This window comes from Spea bombifrons, chromosome 1 (genome assembly GCF_027358695.1).
Source record: "Spea bombifrons isolate aSpeBom1 chromosome 1, aSpeBom1.2.pri, whole genome shotgun sequence".
Lineage (NCBI taxonomy): Eukaryota > Metazoa > Chordata > Amphibia > Anura > Pelobatidae > Spea > Spea bombifrons.
The window spans coordinates 23,392,731-23,412,104 of record NC_071087.1 but is presented as its reverse complement, the minus strand read 5'-3'; the positions used below and the strand labels follow the sequence as shown (position 1 = coordinate 23,412,104).

Sequence of the window (19,374 nt, the reverse complement as noted above, 5' to 3'; positions counted from 1 at the left end):
AGTATTATAAAACTAGCTGGATTTTTTCGGAATTACATCTATTGTCTATACGTACATAATGTACTAAGTGTATTAATAGTTTAAAATAAATTCATGGAGTCAAATACCACAGCTATCTAGATTAGGTAAGGTTGTGCGGGAGTGTTGCATGATTGAATGAGTGAGTGAATGTATAAGTGTTTGGGGGCAGAAACGACACAGGCAGGTTGGGGCTAGTGTCCAAATATTGCCAGGGTTGCTTTTTCATTCCCAGTCCGGCCCTGAGTAATTGACTCTGTGAGTTGAGTTTATGGCCAGATTGCAGGTCTTTACCAACAGGTCTTTATATGAGTTTGTGACCTTTTGATGTTATTTATGTAACAAGTAAGGTATTTAGAAGTGTTTTATTCACACAATGTAATCATTTTGTAGACACATCATTGTGGCATTCATGGCTGTAGAACATCGTGATAAACTTGTATCCAGAAAACATTCGACTTCTTAGAAAAGAAGGACATCAAGGTGGAAAAGAGGCACAAGGGGGTTTGATGCCACAAGAGGGACTGTTCCACCTAAATGTTCCCATTTATAAGAAACAAAGGCCACAGACGTACCCACTTGCAATTATTGGTACTAAACATCTCTTGTGGCTCTTTGGAACAATGTGTGTTGCACAAGATTATCAAGAACTTGGTCTCACGTGAGCATGCTAAACCAGTACCACTGTGCACAAGCCCTTACTTCCTACCGTTAGGCTTAAGCACTGCCATGTAAGCAGCATAGAACGAAACTTAATTAAATTAACTTAAAAAAATGTACTATTGTCATATAGGACATGGGATACAGTGAAAAGAACCAGACACTCACATCAACACAACTAGACATTCAACACTAGCACACACTCTACCTAGTGCACATACACACACTAAGACTCTAAAACACACACTCAGACACACCCGTACTCTGACACTCAAACTAACACAACAAGATACACACACTCATGTACCCAAAACACATTTTTACACACTAACTTACTCAAATACACACACTAAAATACTGTTTCTGGGTTCAGAAACATACCCAGATGTACACACCCATGCCATCTTACCTGGACACACACTTTCACTTATATAGCCAAAGACATATTCACACACTAAAATACCCATGCACAAGCATACCCAGGCCCTCACAACCACAAGATACCCTATAAAAACACATACTATGAACAATATTGCATTAATTAGCTCCATAATACAACTGAACTAGTTTATAATGTAAAACCATTTAGATCCAAAAATAGGATATGAACACGAGGAGGAGCCTTCCAGGGATCCGCAGGATTTTATGTTATGCTACTGTTTGGGAGTGAGTTTTCTGAATGAAAATGTATGTTTGGGGGGTTTTTTTTGTTTTGGTTTTGTTATGTGTCATGTTTCACATACCTGATACAGATACAAAGTAAAATATATATGAAATACAGACATATACAAATGCATTTGTTTCCTCCAGGCATTTGGGTCTGAGACCAAGGACCATTCGGAGCCATCACTTTCAAAAGTTTCTACAGTCTAAATTTATAAAGTCCTCCAGAAGAATATTTAAGGTGACATATTCCTTTGTAATAATTTAAAAGAATAACTTACAGACAAAAAGAATTAGGAGACTAATAAAAGTTTATTATTAAATCAAATAAAATATGTGAACAAAAGCAAAAGGTATACATTTACCTCAAAGGAGGTAAAACACAGGGCCACCTCTGGACTCGCAAAGAGTCATTCTTCAGCACTCAGGAGAGGAAATCTCTGAGGGACCATGGCTGAAAGAATCGCCTTTCCCTCTGGGCACTAAAAGGTTAATATAAAACCAGTTTGACTGTGCTACACTACACTGCACTTTTTACTGTAGACTATGCACTATTTCTACATTTACTATGGGTTTTACTAAAAGACAACTTTAACCCCTTCAGTCCCCTATAGATGTACCTGCATGTCCTAAAAATGTATTTAGCAAAGCCCTTTAGGACGTACACATTCCTGCCGCTACAAGGGAGATCAGGCGTCATCTGGGGAACCTGCATTTCTGAGTTGGAAATCTAAATCAGTTTCAAACACACCTCTCTACACAGTGTATGTTCCTCCCACCACATATAGGTAGCAGGTGCGATCTGCAATACAAATGTGTGTACTTTACATTATGTTACAGGTAAAGGAAAGTTCTTTATCTTATTTTATTCCCATTACTGGGATTTACCTATAACTACCTATACCACTATCAATGAAAAGAGTAGAAAAAGAAGAATAAATTATTATTTCGGTTTCATTATAGTTCCTATTGTCATATTTGATATTTTTGTATGTTTCTACCCATTGATGGGGTTTAATAATTCAATCAGTGTATTTAGTTAAAACTTCAAGTGGTTTAAGAAGTGACCATTCTCTATCTTCTTGTGATAAGAATACTATAGGCACATTCCCAAAGGCAATAGTTACAAAAAAACAAAACACTTTTTTGATTATCTTCACAAAAAAGTTCCCACATACAGGATATGAAAAGCAACATTTCAGTAAATTCTCCATAAACTTCAATGACTTTCACAATGCTGTTTGTCACAACTAGGCTTTAGCTGGTGAATTAGAGGAGTGAAACATGACAATCATATTCATGTTGCAATATTCAAAGTATGTTAAAGTATAAAAACAAGGGCTGGTGGAAGGATTTTTGTCACCAGAATTGCATACATGCGAGGGCCGCACTCATTTTTCACTGTGAGAAACTATGGCCTTTAATAAAATATGCAGATTAAAATAAAGTAAATGATATACCACCTTTACTTTTCCTCTCACTGATTTCTGGGCCTAGAAAGTTTTGTGACTACAAATTCAGGACTCAGGATAATTAAAAATGAAATAGTTCTATTTATTCTAGGGATACACCATAATGAAAATTCTGGACCAAAACATTCACGGTTCACTTAGCCAAAACCGAAAATGTCCCCCACCTTTAAAAATAATAATAAAAACTCAAATTTTTAATAAAAGTAGGTAACGCACCACAAATGGACAAAAAAATTAGCAATGACTTGGCATGATAGGAGTGTGATTGCTAACAGCAATCACACTCCTATCATACCCAGGCAACCAGTAAATGCTGGTACCTAGGCATGATGGGACTGTGCTTGCTGTTAGCAATCACACTCCTATCATGCCAAGTCAGCCAGTACATACTGGTACAGGGTGGCTGTAAGTGATGTGTAGACCCCATACTGCTGGTAGCATCAATACACAAGTGGGGCAGCTAGCTAGGTTTCAGCATGTACTGGCTGACTTGGCATGATAGGAGTGTGATTGCTAACAGCAATCACAGTCCCATCATGCCTAAGTTCCAGCACTTACACATCCATGCTATCACACACACACACACACACATTCATTCATATACTCATTCATTCACAGATTAATTCCCTCAATCACGCATACTCATTCAAACACCCTCCCCAACCCCTTACCTGCACTGCAGCTCTCTCGATGCCGCTCACAGACTTCAGCAGAGGGCGCGGCCTTCCTCTGCGTTCTCTGGTACTGCACAGAGGAAGCAGGACTGGAGCAGAGTCATGTAGAAGGTAAGTAGCAGGGCTCGAGGTGCGGCCCGCATAAGATCAGTTGCCCTGGCTGCCGATCTTACGCGGGCCGCACCTCGAGGTCTAGCGGGCCGCATGTTGGACGCCCCTGCCCTAGGCAAAGCCCCTTTGGCTCTGCCCCTTACTGCTGCTGCCATATCATCTCCTTTACTCTGAGGGATCAATTAATCAAACTGGTCTTGGTTTTTGGAGAAATTGAGTCCCATGGCATGCTGCTGAATGTGTGTATCCACTGAAGAAGTGCAGCTGTTGCTGGTGGTCCTGCAGTGTAAAAGTGAGTGTGGATCTTTTCCTTAACCTTAAGATGGTGCTGTTGTAGGTGAAAGAGTCCAAAAGGTGCCAGCGAACACCCCCTTTCAGAGCGCCCCCTGAATGTTGTTCCTGAATCAAAAAATGCCCCCAAACAGCCTGAAACATTTTGTCCGTGTGGATTTTGCTCGCTGTGCACAAGTCTACTATGAACTGTGTTCCAATGCACAGAAACAACAAGGCCTTTATTCCTTGGTTCACTCGATAAAATGAAGCCGGTATTTAACATGCCAGAATGATTACTCACTTATATGTTTCTCTACTCCCCCGCCAGACCTTCATTACAGTGTAAACTGTCACAATACTTTTTAATCCCAGGTCCATCATATGAGTGGTAGTATCTCCAGTGAAACTCTTATATTTCCCTCTAGGTTGATTTACTTTACTGAAACAGAATTTAAACGTAATTTCACTTTGATTAAAACCACCTATGTTTACTTGGAGAACAAAAGAAAATTAACAACAACACTCAACCTCTTCCAAAGTCTTACTTAGGATGGCCACTGTTCTCCCCTTACTGTAACAGATATAAATAAAATCTGTCTATATGCCAACAGGCATACACACAATGTTCCTCTGGCGAGGGGCATATTTACTGTGGAACATGTGTGTAATATGGGAGATGAGAGGTTAAACGAGTTCTGCATTTGGTGAGAAGGTGTGCTTTCAGGACATTCCCTTAGAAAGCAACCTGTGGGATAAACATAAGAGGACATAAGTCACATACAACAGACCAAACTGGTTATAAGGAATCGTGCCATAAGTGTAGGTTAGGGGTCAACTTCAGAACAAAAGGTGTCTAATTATTGAGTGCCCACCATGTCATAATATTATGTCGGTTAAAATTGTTGCCTTTTAAGCCAAGTCATTCTGTTTGTGCCATCCTCTAGGTGTGTACTTCTTCTTATCTTGTATCTTCTTTTGTAATCAATGTGTATTATATATATGTATATTGTGAGATTTTGTAAAGCTGTCAGACCTGCGTGCTTTTGCATAGATCTTCCTACAGCTGATTGTATCCAGAATAAACTTTCATGCATTCAAAGAATTCACGTCTCTTGATTTCCACACCATTAGTAGTGTCAGTTGGGAGACGGGTTGGCATTTCAACTCCCAACTTTACTATGCATTAGGATGGAACGTCCACAGCGTGCTTATCAATAAGCAGGAGTGACAACATTCTCTCGATCCAAATACCAAATGGATAGCAAAACATTCAGCTGTACTATACAAAGAAGAAATACCGTATTTGCTCGATTATAAGACAAGGTTTTTTTCAGAGCAAATGCTCTGAAAAATACCCCTCGTCTTATATTGAAGGTCATCTTATAATCAGACCTCACATGGAGGTCTGACTACAAGACTAAGATCCAGATCCCCCGCAGTGCTGCAGAGGACCTGGATCCTCCTCTCCAGCAGCCAGTGGACGTCTGCACGATGCGCGCAGACATCGTCCGCTACTGCCGGCACTTCTATGACTGAGTACCGGCGTTACATGACCTTCCGGTGCTCCACCATATAAGTCCCGGCGGAAGTATCGGCCAGCAGCAGCGGAGGTTGCATGGATATCCACCGGACATAGAAGCCCCAGCAGCAGCGGAGGTTGTCTGCACGAATTGCGCAGTCGTCCACCGGCTGCCCCCACTTGACACCAGGGAGTCTGGAGCACCAGGGACACATTGATGTCCAGTGATGCATTGGTAAGTAGGGGGGCATGAGGCATATCAGCGGGTTAGATTGGCAAATAGGGAGGAATAAGGCATATCAGGGGGGGGCAGAATGGCATATAGGGGGGCAAAGTGGCATATCCTGGAGGCAGAGTGTCATATAGGGGGTATAAGGCATATCAGGGGGCAGAGTGGCATAAAGAGGGTATAAGGCATATCGGAGGGCAGAGTGGCATAAAGGGAGTATAAAGCATACCTGGTGGGCAGAGTAGCAAGCCGTGGGGCAGATGAAAGGAAATGAAACCATAGTTTTTATTAAATATAAAAAAATAGCTTACATGTGAATATTTACTAGTAAAACTTTTTTTTCCTAAGGGTAGTCTTATATTCAGGCTTTTTTTCAAAAATTAATATTAAAATTTTGGGGGCTCGTCTTATAATCGAGCAAACACAGTATTACCAGTATTCAGTGGCAAACTTCCAGATACTTTAAATACATGCAACAAGGTCTGGTCTTACATAACACATGGTTAATGTGTGTGTGTGTGGGGGGGGGGTATTGAAGGCCAAGCTATTTACTGTATAACGCTATGATATATGATGGCGGTATATAAAATAATAAATACCCAGGACCAGTTCCAAAAATAATTGTGTTGAGGTTAGCATTTCATAACACACAATGAAGTATCCAAGTCAGACTATCCAACTATACTTAAAACATCAGTAATATGCAGTGTCAGGTTTTGGTCTGGGGTCCATATATGACAGGGGGTGTAGGGGTAAATTACAAGATTACACGGCACAGAATATAATTAGGGACATCCTTAGACACAAGCCCCAGTCATGAATGTATTTCTATACTGAATCCCTCAAATTACGTATACAGGAGAGAAGCTCTAATGTGTCCTGCGGGAAGGAGCGTCACTCAGAGAATCCACACAGCTGTACAAAAAAGAAACGTGTAAAACATACACGTCAATTTTATTTAAAATACAAACGGTATAAATGCTTTCCTGTTGGGAGGGTAGGACTTAAATTTGTCATGATAAAACTCATGAGACAGAACTGCTTCCAACGCCTGGCTGAAGAGAACATATGTAACCACAAGCCACCAGGTCGTGTTCACAAGTCCAAAGATAAACGCTATGGAGATGTAGATCACGAGCTCTGCAAAATAATGCGGGCAGGATACTTTCTCAAACCAATCTCCACGGGGCACCAGATAGTTCAGATTTACAATATTCCCTGAAATAAAAACATAAAATATACACTACATAGCATTCATTTCTTTCTAGACCCAACAAAAAAGAGTTTATCATCATATTAATAACCAGGAATGAGAACATTCTTTCTCAATCCAAATAAGAAATTTACATTCAGCCATATTATACAAAGAAGAAATAACCAGCATTCAGTAATAAACGCGCAGATACATTTACTACTTGCATGGCTTCAATACTGAATTTTTCAAAACTCAATAGCTGACCAATAGCTTGGTATAGCAAGAGCAAGACTCGGCTCCGGCTTCCCATTCATTCATTCATTCATTCACTTACTGCTTGTAGGATTCGGAACAAAACTTTCTCACCTGATTTATTTTTCCTGAGATTGGCGAATATAACGTGACACCTATGCTGATGTATGGAGCCCCAGAGATAAAGCATCAGCCCAAAGACATGGTACCAGCGGGCCTGCGTTATAAGATCTTCAACGGATACTGTGAAAAACAGACAAAAACCATCTCAGAATAAAACACGAGCAATAGCAGTGCAGGAACAAGCGCGTTAAGGGTCCTGGTGAAAGATAGCTTATGCCCCCCCCCAACAAAAAAATAAATATATTTTTAATCATAAACGTGAAAACATAAAACACTTTAGGGTCTATTCACTAAGCAAAGAAATTTCAAGGGACGGGGGAGAAACTGGCATTACTGAGTTTTTAAATTTTACTGCACTTCTCTTGAAATCCATTCCCTACCCATTACTCCTTTCCCCGCATGTATTTATTAACCTCTTCTGTCTCCTCATATCTTCTTTTCTATTTTATTTGTACTCTCCCATAGCGCACATGCACCTCCGCGCACGCCAACGCACCTCCACACACACACCAACACGCCATTGCACGTGCCAACACACATACTTCCAGACAACCCTATCTATGAGAAGAGGCCGTCGTCCTCCGCACCTGGGCTGGGCACACCATTAGGCCGCCGGGCGACCACAACATTGAGAATACGCCAGCGCATCCATGGCCTTGTTGGTAGGGACTAGAATGCTTTCCCGCCAGGTGACTGGTGTTCTAATGATTAAGCATATGATTAAGGATATGAAGCATGTCACTTACGTGCCCCGCTGTCCGGACGTGAATGGATAAATACAGTCACACCTAATAGGAAGTAATAGACTAGGCCGAAACAATATTGCACAAGATGAATGACTCCTTCGGAGAAGACACTCACAAAGAGGCACTCAATGAGTCGCCGGACGCTGTGCACCCAGATGAGAGCAAGAGCCAGGACAGCCGAAAGTTCTCCACCTGTATTCAGAGAAAATGAACACATTAACTTCAAATGTATAATACATAAATAAGTCATATGCCTACACCATGCATATTTACATTCCCTTACTGTATTAGCCTCTACCACGTCTGCTGGGAGGCTATTCCATTTATCTACCATCCTCTCCTTACACCTAAACCTCTGACCCTCTACAATTAGATGATGCCCTATTGTTCTAACCTTTTCTTTCTCCTTCGTACTTTGTTAAATCCCCGTTTGTATTTGAACTCACCTGTTTCTGTAGGTCAAATTGTTGTTACTACTTGTTATGTTTTCCCCTTGTACAGCGCTACAGAATATGATGGCGCTATATAAATTAATAAACAATAATTCCCAAATAAAATCCCTGGGAGCCATTACGCAGGTTTTCCACCCATCGACTCACCTGTTTGCTGGGCATCGACATTTAGGAAGCTGAGTAAGGAAGTCATCCATTCTGGGACCTTAAAGCCCGTTAATGTGAGAAGGAGGAGGCCGTTCCACGTCACCGACACCACATAGAAATGAGAGAACCACCTGCGGAGCCGGAGACACAACAGCGCTTAGCATACGGGTTATTACTGTACAGTACCGGCATACCTAGAGGTCGTTGGGGAGGAATAGCATATCGCTGACATTATTATTACTTCAAAGAACCGCAAGCAGGTATAACATTCACTGGGGAGGAATAAATCATAGCTAGACATAAATCTAATCACAGAGGCCAGAAAGATCACAAAAAAGAAATCAGACCAGCTTCTAGATTCATCATTTAAAACAAGATACGAGTTAGAGCTGTGCAGCCGGGATCAGGCATACAGGCGAGGTTCCCATATTCTACTCCCAAACCATACACACGGGGGAGGTGCGGCTGGTAAAGTGCTGAGCATCCTGAAACATACTGGTAGCGATGAGAAGGGGGGCTCCTTAAAGGAAGGAAAGAAAGGAAGGGGGGCTTCTTGTAGGAGGGGAAGGGGGCAGGTTCTCTTTGTACGGGGGACACCAGTTACCTTTTGGGGACATCAAAGCAGTGCAGCCAGGCAGGGCGCTGGATGCCTGTCTTGGTCTTTCCGTACCGAATGGCATCCTGGAAGACAGTATACACTAGGCTACCCCGGCGGCCCAACTTGTGCGCGAGGAGAGCTACGAAAAACCCCACGTCTAGAACCAGCCACACGCCGGCAATCACACTCCCGCCGGGCACCGCGGGCCACTGCATGGCTCCACCGGGAGAATCCAGCGCAGGTAGCAGCGGCAACTCATCCACCCGCGAAAAACCGGAGAGGGGATCCAGATGAACAGCCCGGGGATCCCTGCAGCACAACCCCTGGTATGCCGACCAACAGCGTCAGGTTTCACCAGCGCATGCGCAAAGGACGGCCGAACCGCGGCCCCAGCGAACCACGTGACCCATGCATCGTTGCTAGTTGCTACATTCGTACGAGGACAGAAAGCGTACGTTCATTCTAAGTGCTTCTTCTTTTGACCTCTTCTCCCACCCGAGTGCTTTTTTTTTAATAGCTAACTTTTTCAGCAGACCTAAGTCTATATCAACTACAAAAACTGTTTAGTCATTAAATGGTGTAATGTAATGCTAGAGTCGTATATAGGCGGAACAGATTCCAAGGAGAGTTGGCAAAGGCAGTAAGGGAATTTAGACATGCATGAGATCGTGCAAAAATGAAAACTAATACAGGAATACAAAACACAGTCGTCTTCCCGAAATAAAATGTTGATTAGAATTGTTATGTTTGATTTACACAGTATAATTATGTAATATACACTTTTAGGAATCCTCGTAGGTATTTTATCTTTATATAGCAACAACCAACTCTACTGGTCTGTACTATACAGGTTATACAGCCAACACAGACACATTAGGATCTATTCACTAAAGCGAGAGTTGTGTGCCATCTCCTTGACTTCACTATACATTACGAAGGGCCAAACCCCAGTGAACTCAGCTGGGGGACATACTAAAACGAATGACAAAATGGAATGCCCATAGACTATAATGGGGAGGAATGCCCATAGACTATAATGGGGAGGAATGCCCATAGACTATAATGGGGAGGAATGCCCATAGACTATAATGGGGAGGAATGCCCATAGACTATAATAGAGGGGGAAAGAATAATTGATTTTTAAATAAAAGTTTAAGACATATCTAGATCTTTGGCACACATTCTCCCCTAGCACAGACACGGGATCTAAACCTCATATTATGTGGGATTATAGCTGTTTTCTATGGAATGACAGGTGAATGACAGTTTTGAGTGAATGCCCATAGGATAGAATGGGAGAAAATCAAACCTGTTTTTCAGACAAAACCCTCTGAAATATCATATAGAACTTTGGCACATATACTCCCCTAGTACACACACAGGATCTAATACTCATACTTTGTGGGATTATAGCTACTTTCTATGGAATGACAGGTGAATGACAGTTTTGAGTGAATGCCCATAGGATATAATGGGAGAAAAATTAAACTTGTTTTTAGAGAAGACCCTCTGACATATCATATAGATCTTTGTCATGTATACTCCCCTAGTACAGTTACAGGATCTAAACCTCATATTATGTGGCATTATAGCTGTTTTCTATGGAATGACAGGTGAATGACAGTTTTGAGTGAATGCCCATAGGATAGAATGGGAGAAAAATTAAACTTGTTTTTTAGAGAAAACCCTCTGAAATATCATATAGAACGTTGGCACATATACTCCCCTAGTACACACACGGGATCTAGAACTCATACTATGTGGGATTATAGCTGTTGTCTATGGAATGACAGGTGAATGACAGTTTTGAGTGAATGCCCATAGGATATAATGGGAGACAAATTAAACTTGTTTTTTTAGAGCAAACCATCTGACATATCCTATAGATCTTTGGCACACATGCTCCCCTAGTACAGTATTGAGTGAATGCCCGTAGGATAGAATGGGAGAAAAATGTAACTTGTTTTGCAGAGAAAACCATCAGACATATGATGTAGATCATTGGAACACATACTCCCCTGTTACAGACACATGATCTAAGTGTCAGATTAGGTGGAATTATGGCTGTGAATTATGACAGTTGAATGACAGTGTTGAGGGAATGCCCATAGGATATAATGGGAGAAAAAACAAACCTGTTTTTCAGAGAAATAGATAGATTTTTGTCATGTATCCTCCCCTAGTACAGTTATAGGATCTAAAACTCAGGTTATGTGAGATTATAGCGGTTTTCTAGGGAATGACAGGTGAATGACAGAATTGACTGAATGCCCATAGGATATAATGGGAGACAAATCAAACAGTTTTTTCTGCAATAAAACCATCTGACATATCATATAGATCTTTGTCATTTTGAACACTGGTGACACTTGTATTATGTTGGCAGTTTTAAGGTGATTTGTAAAAGGCATGCTGCATGATACCATTGGCAACAGAGGCAGCATAAAACCATGCAATCAGAGGGAGAAAATGTCCCTGGGCATGCATCCTCTGCACATGTGGACCATCTGCTACTCTCGTTTTGGAGAAGAGATGACAGATATGTAACCAATGGTCTTTCAAAGACAGCGACATGCATGTTCATTTTCAGAAGTGCTTTGTGCTTCTTACTATATGAACCACTGCTCCATTTTTTCCTGTTCTGCGTTTTCCATTTGCACTCTTTGTGTTGTGCTATGTTAACAGTAGGGCTGAAACAACTAATCGATAAAATCGATAATAATCGATAATGAAAATCGTCAGAGTGGAGTATGGGAGGGGAGGACTCAGAGTGGTGTATAGGAGGGGAGGAGCCAGAGTGCTGTATGGGAGGGGGAGGAGCCAGAGTGGTGTATGGGATGGGGGAGGGGCCAGAGTGGTGTATGGGAGGGGGAGGAGGCAGAGTGGAGTATGGGAGGGGGAGGAGGCAGAGTGGAGTATTGGAGGGGGAGGAGGCAGAGTGGTGTATGGGTGAGTTATAGTGGTGTATGGGGGTATAATGAATTTCAGGGTAGCAGAGTGGTGTATGGGGGTGTAATGAATTTCAGGGAGGCAGAATGGCATATCTGGGGGAGTTAGAGTGGTGTATAGGGGGAGGTAGAGTGGTGTATAGGGGGTATAATGAATTTCAGAGTGGCATATCTGGGGGAGGCAGAGTGGTGAATCAGGGAGTATAATTAATTTCAGGGTGGTGCAGGACATTTATGGGGAGCGGAGTGGCATATCAGGGTGCACAGTGGCATATAGGGAGGTATAAGCATTTGCTCTGGAAAAAACCTTGTTTTATAATCTGGTAAATACGGTATATGTGATATTGACACACCTGGAAATTTCTAAGCTTGTCACCCAAACATTTTTGGCCCTCTCATACATTCTCACACATTCTTATTCAATCGAGATCCCCATAATTAATTCCTGTATATCTTAGACCACGGTTCGCATAACATAAAATACATAAGCCATTTCCCATAGTGTAACACAGTGGATACATCCCAACCACATGTATCGATAAAATGGGCCTCTCACCCTTAGACAAGTGATCCAAGTGCACTGTGCACTGCTTTAAACCCCAAATACTCCAGGCTGGGAATCCTGAACAATAATAAAAGAACGAAATTACAACATGTCCTGGGGGCGGTTGCAAGGAATTGAGATTGTATTATTGAATTATTGTATATGTGCAAAGTTTGCGTGCAGATCACGGATACAGGCTTATTTTATTCCCACAGTATACATACGTTTTGATTGCTGTAAGTTTTCAATACCAAATGATTGTAATCACTTATGTCTACAATAACAGATTTAAACACCAGGGAAATAAAAAGAAAAGCGGCCACCTATCTATGGCAACAGCCTATCAATGTCTGCGTTTGTGTCCCATGGCAATTAAGAGTTTGTGGCAAAAATTATAAATGACACAAATGTTGTAATGATATTTCTAATACTACATTTAGTTACAAAATTGTTAACTTAATAAATAAAACCTTTGAACAGTATAGTATATATACTGTGTGTGTGTATATATATATATATATATATATATATATATTGTATATTTTTTTCTTAGCTCTCTGCCAACATAAACCTTCTGGTCCAGGGCAGGAGAACGTTGACTCCAATCCAGCTTCAGTCCCCTCTAGGTGGAGATCTAATCTCTGTTAATTAGCCGCTGGCATTTTTACAATGGAATTTATACTAGAAAAAATGTAAGAGGGGGGAAAAAAAGGAGCGTTAAGAATGATTCAAGGAGCTAACTCTATACCATAAACCACCCAAGATAAAAGAGGCCAGAAACAAAATCAGAGTCCTGTGGGCTATAGAGGCAGAATCATCTCTTTCCCAGGTACATACACTCTGTGATTTACGTTCATTACATACAAGATTTACTAATCACATATGTTGTTCAGGACCTGCCATTTTAGTCGTATACATGGGAAAAAAAAGTATAGGGGTCATAGCTTTCTTATTAGAGTAACGTTTTTATTTTAGGATATTCTCTAATCCACCACCCATTCCCATGGTATGGGTATTGCTTTGAGGTTGATATTCTAGAACGCTCGTCTTATCTTATTTTAATTTTTTTTTAACAAACACACATTTTCCTCTAATTCAATTAGCAATACAAATAAAAATGCTATTTTTTTAATATATTTTAAGGAAATATTGTTTAATAAAATAATGTCACTTATTTTGTTTGGTTACGGCAAAAAAATAGTGTAAAGGTGACTAAACTATCCTTCTTACATCCTTGCTAAACTATCCTCCCTAAACTATCCTTGCTTTTTGATGCTATTGTAGCGCAATATTTTGTCTTATAAATATCTTAAGAAAGTAATTATATATCGATAATACACAATTATTGAATTTCATTTTTAATAATAATAATATTTATTATTATAATTATCTTATATGGCACCATCATATTCCACAGTGATGTTCTATGGGATATATATATATATATATACCTTCTCTACTATGTTTTATATTATGTTTTGGTTGCTGTTTTACAGAATGGCTCTGGATAACTCTGGAAGCGAGATGGTTGCAGACACAAACTCTGAAAAAGGAGTTTTTTCTTTGTGGGCTGAAATATGAAATGCTTAAGAGCAGGGCCGGACTGGGACTGAAAAGCAGCCCTGGAAACATTTGGAGAGCAGCCCCATATAGTTTATCTCGCGATTGAGCTCTTATACCCACACGCACCCCTTATACACACCCGAGTCACACTATTTGCCGTACAAATAACTATAAAACATTCTTTTTATCATATTATTTGTATTAAAATACCAGAAAGCAAAACTGTTAAAAGGCCCTAATAAATGAAATATATTACACATAATGGAATCAAAACATTTACTACTGCAAACATTTTTAGATTGAGACATTTTTTGTTTTTGTTTTTATTTCCTTTTATTTGCCAACCTGCCCCCCCCAGTTATGCACATCTGCCCCAGACTTGCCACTCTGCCTGCTTTTAACCACCTATATGCCCCTCTGCCTCCAGAAATGCCTTATACCCCCTATATGCCACTCTGCCATATAGGGGGTTAAAAGGCATATCACGCGAGTCGCTGTTGCCCAGAACCTGATGCAATCTTTCCCTTCCTCTAATAGGGTTACCAACAGCCCCTTCTACCCCCTTTTTATTTTCTTTTGCACAGAGCCCCATGTCAAGGAGCTTTCAACTACTTAAGTTAATAGAACCTGATTAAGTTAGTAGAATCTGATGTCTTTTCGTATTGCAGGGTATATCCAGAAAACAAACACAGATCAATTCTGGTGGAGTGCCAGACATCTGCCCCAGGCTTGCCACTCTGCCCCCTTTTAACTCCCTATATACCCCTCTGCCTCCAGAAATGCCTTATACCCCCTATATGCCACTCTGCCATATAGGGGGTTAAAAGGCATTTATAGAGGCAGAGTGGCATATAGGGGGTTAAAAGGCATTTATAGAGGCAGAGTGGCATATAGGGGGTTAAAAGGTATACCATGGGGCACTCCAGAAAAGCCTTATGCCCCCCCATATGCCACTCTGCCTCCCTGATATGCCTTATACCCTCCTATATGCCACTCTGCCCCATGATATGCATTTTAACCTCATATATGCCACTTTGCCTCCAGAAATGCCTTGTAGCCCCTATATGCCACTCTGACTCCAGAAATGCCTTATACCCCTATATGCCACTCTGGCATTTAGGGGGTCAGAAGGCATATCATGGAACAGAGTGGCATATAGGGGTATAAGGCATTTCTGGAAGGAGAGTGACATATAAGGGGCATAAGGCATATCAGGGAGGCAGAGGGGCATATGGGGGGCATAAGGCTTTTATATAAAAAAAATATTATACAGTTTGTTAAAAAAAAATAAAAATTGTTTATTTACCTTCTACTTCTTCCACAGGACATCCGGTGCTCCAGCAGTCTGAGTGTGAGGGGGCGGAGCTTTCACCCCTCACGCTCCTCCCATCACTATGCGGCCACTATGCGGCCATCAGATTAATGGAAATTTAATCGAAACGGCCGATGCGTGCTGACACCGCCGGCCGGAGCTACTTTAATTCTTTTTTTTTTTTAAATTGAATATGCCGGATCGGCTTGCCATATAAAGTAAAATAAAAAAAAGTATTAAAGTAGCTCCGGCCGGCGGTGTCAGCACGCATCGGCCGTTTCGATTAAATTTCCATTAATCTGATGGCCGCATAGTGATTGGAGCAACATGAGGGGTGAAAGGTCCGTGCGAGGGGGCGGGGCTTTCACCCCTCACGCTGCTCCCATCAGTAGGCGGCCATCGCACACGGCTGCTGAGCGCTGATGCCGGCGGCCGGCGCTGCTTTAATACTTTAATAAAAAAAGAATTGAAGTAGCGCCGGCCGTTTAGATAAGATTTCGGGCAGCCGCCCGGCCTACGAATCTGCCGGCCCACCGGGAAATTTCCCGGTATCCCGGTGGGCCAGTCCGGCCCTGCTTAAGAGAGAGAGAGAACCACAATTTGGGCAACATTCTAGAAAGCTGTTACAAAACATGACACAACAAAAGTTTTACTGAGAGGGTGGTTGATGCATGGCACAGCCTTCCAGATGAAGTAGTAGAGGCTTAACCAAGGATTGATTAATTTTAATATTAAGTTATACATATACTTGGGAACTAGCTTGGCACTCAAATACAACACTTCTGAATTAAGTCACCCGTACTCAAGCAGGGGTATGTTTCAATAATGTTCGTGAGCTCAGCTGTTCTGAGAAAAGTTAAAAGGAGCGCTAATTCACATACAATAACACTTTCTATAAATGTGTTAAATAATGGACTTTAATGGTTTCTGACTATGCTTGGCCTGCTGTGTGATTTTTAACTCAGGCGTGCAGGGACTTCGATATTCTCTTTCTTTGTAAAAGGTCATGTTATTACTCTTGAGTGGCAGTACGGGAAGAGGAAAATGACTACATTTTTATGCCCTTTCTATAGCAGACTATACAAACAGGACCTATGAGATCATCATGGTGTCTATTGCAGGAAGTATAATGCTGGTATTTGCCGTTATCTTATTGCTGGCAATCATAAAAAAGGTACGTCATGTGGCATTGATAAAGATTCTGCAGAAGACCCAGACAGATAAGGGTGATTTTAAGGATGGGGGATTATATACTTGTAATTTACTTGTAATTATATGTATGCCCTCAAACGGTATTTATGCTTAAATGTAGCTATGTCTTTAGTTTTGCCCTGGTCTTATACATATTTGGGAGGTAAAGCAAGCCTTAGGTGTTCTGGCGCCCTGTGCGGACTACTCCTCTGGCGCCCCCCCATCCCAAAAAAAGAAAGGATAAAAAATCTTGTCACAAAACTCCCCTTTCTCACTATCTATCCCCTCTCCCCCTTTATCACTATCTATCACATCTGCCCCTTCTCACTGCCTTCCCCCCTCTGCCCCTTCTCACTATCTACCACCTCTGCCCCTTCTCACTGCCTTCCCCCCCTCTGCTCCATCTTACTGCCTTCGCCCCCGCCCCTCTCCCTACTTCTCATTATCCTTACTTACCTTGTTGAGTTCTGCGGTGAGAGCGGGAGGCGTCCGTCTTCCCGCTCTGCCGCGGTGCACGCTTCACAGCTGAGCGCCGGAATATGACATCATATTTCGGTGCTCAGCATGAAACGCCGGCACCGCACGGAGAGTGAGGGGTGCCGAGCGGTTGCTGAAAACTTCACGAGCGACTGCTCTGCGCCCCTGCCTGGGACTTAAATTAAACCATTGTTTTTTTTTTGTTTTAACTTTATTTAACATCCTCCATGTAAAATAAAGTAAAAAAAAAACTTTATTTAACATGGAGGATGTTAAATAAAGTTAAAACAAAACAAAACAAAAAAAACCCTGATGTTTTAATTTAAGTCCCGGGCAGGCGCCCCTGTTGCCATGGCACCCTGTGCGGCCGCACAGGTCGCACACCCCTTAGGCCAGCCCTGTTGGGAGGGACACATAACCTACCTCCTCATCCTTTTACTGAGCGTAATCTTGGAGTACCAGGACATGACTTCACATAATAACGTCTCCAGAGGGCACACAGGTTGGCCAAAGGGGTATTAGGGAGGTCTGTGCCTGCTGTGATGTCAAATACACAGGAAAGCCTAGATCTAGATTTTACTTTGCAGTCTTATTTAGTGAGTGCTGATGTTGGTGTGATAAGGCTGTCAAGCGAGCATCGAGATTGTTCTTAATGTGTTTTTACTCAGCTCAACAGTTGAAAGGGTGATAGTAGGGTATTACGTCAAAGTTGATACTTTATTGGACCAAGATACAAAACGATGTAAAGTTACAAAGGTTTTCAGAAAGTCACGGGTCTCTCCTTCAGATGGAACATTTTCTGTGAATATCACTTGTCTAAATGGTTCTTTGTCCTTCGCACAGGCGTTGGGGTGGCTGTGACTCCTCTTACAAAGAGTACGCAGAAGAAACAGAAGTCTCAAGTGTCAACGTGAATCGGAACACACATGGCAACATCTCCACAACTGACTTCAAAGGCCCGGTGCATGTAACTTATGTTACAGAGAAGGAGAAACCACGCTCGGAGATTCCCATCAGTAAGGTGAAGCTATCCAGAGATGCTCTTCTCTATATTTCTCTGATAACCTGTATGAACCTTCCCGATGACAGTGATTCAGAAGAAACTCTTTAAAGATGACAATGCATCAACATGATTCTAAGAATCATTCCTAGAGTCCTTACTTGATATGGCCACTTTCACGTTCCCATGAAACCACCAAACTGTTTAAACATAATGAATTATATCATTAATTAGAGAGAGAAAAAACAATTGAAAAAAGTGAAATAAGTGCATTGATATTCAATAAATGAATAAGAAAGAGTTGAATTAAGAGTTCACACTAGAAAACTTGTTCAAGGCTCCACAATATAATAATATCTCCATTTGTCGGGCTTTTGTATTGGACCCACTTGCCAGATAAAATTGAAGATCTGTAACCAATGTGATGAAAACCAGGAATACATCGCTCATAACGGGATTCAGATTGAATTAATTAATTTTTATTTATGTATATTTTGAAGAAGCCAGGTGTTGTATCTTTAAAACAATATCAACATGTTGTCAGTTCCATTGTACAGTTGTGTCTATGTTAAGTATCCATCGTGTATTTAAAATATTTGAAATAAAATTAAAAGTGTAGCAAAGTCTTGGTATTGTTCTTACTGAGCTCCACAAGCAAAATGGACACTTAACTGCATACGTTGTATGATTTCTATTGAAAGGTGTATGTTTGGACATCAGAGGTCTCTCCTACAGAAGAAATGGTGACGAAAAGACCTCTGAGGTCTAGAAAGCTTATGTGCTTATAGCATGGACCAGGTTAAAAAAGTATAAAGATCAGTGGGTGCAGGGTTATGTAGCAAGAAGGAAAAATAGGAAACTAGAAATGTATGTACCTTTGGTATCCAGGTAGATAATTCCGATACCAGCCTGGAGTTAATTTTTAATTTTTTTATATATATATGACACCCCAGCCTAAAAAGCTTCCATCCACCAATTGGTGTACTCAAAACAAAAGTGCTCTGTGAAGACATGTAGAGTATGTTCTCTCCTCCATACACAATGAAAGTTTGGTGCTGGTACATGTCAGAGGTAAGGGTTATGCACAGTTCCCAAAACCACAGTGCATTATCAATAACAATAAAACATGGTGGGGTATACCTTTCTGATCAAAGTCAACAGCCCTACCTAGTGTTAGGCAAAACCACAACATGGTATACAAAAGTTG

At 41.3% G+C, this 19,374-nt stretch overlaps 1 protein-coding gene across 1 annotated transcript; it reads right to left on the bottom strand.

Moving 5' to 3' along the window:
• Positions 1-6,537: 6,537 nt before the first annotated feature.
• On the bottom strand, positions 6,538-9,401 carry SRD5A3 (steroid 5 alpha-reductase 3). The gene is made up of 5 exons (XM_053458458.1): positions 9,139-9,401; positions 8,535-8,665; positions 7,936-8,127; positions 7,181-7,309; positions 6,538-6,837 (listed from the first exon to the last, which is right to left on the bottom strand). The coding sequence occupies exons 1-5, from the start codon at positions 9,345-9,347 to the stop codon at positions 6,578-6,580; spliced, it is 921 nt and encodes a 306-aa protein (XP_053314433.1). The 5' UTR covers positions 9,348-9,401; the 3' UTR covers positions 6,538-6,577.
• Positions 9,402-19,374: the final 9,973 nt, after the last annotated feature.

What these genes read in the sequence shown, in the direction of transcription:
- SRD5A3 (XM_053458458.1), bottom strand. Translation starts at nt 9,347, where the DNA reads ATGCAGTGGCCCGCGGTGCCCGGCGGGAGTGTGATTGCCGGCGTGTGG. An exon ending in TGCTTTGATGTCCCCAAAAG is followed by an intron (nt 8,666 to 9,138) that starts GTAACTGGTGTC and finishes CCGGCTCCGCAG; the next exon opens with GTGGTTCTCTCATTTCTATG. An exon ending in TCTCAGGAAAAATAAATCAG is followed by an intron (nt 6,838 to 7,180) that starts GTGAGAAAGTTT and finishes TTTTTATTTCAG; the next exon opens with GGAATATTGTAAATCTGAAC.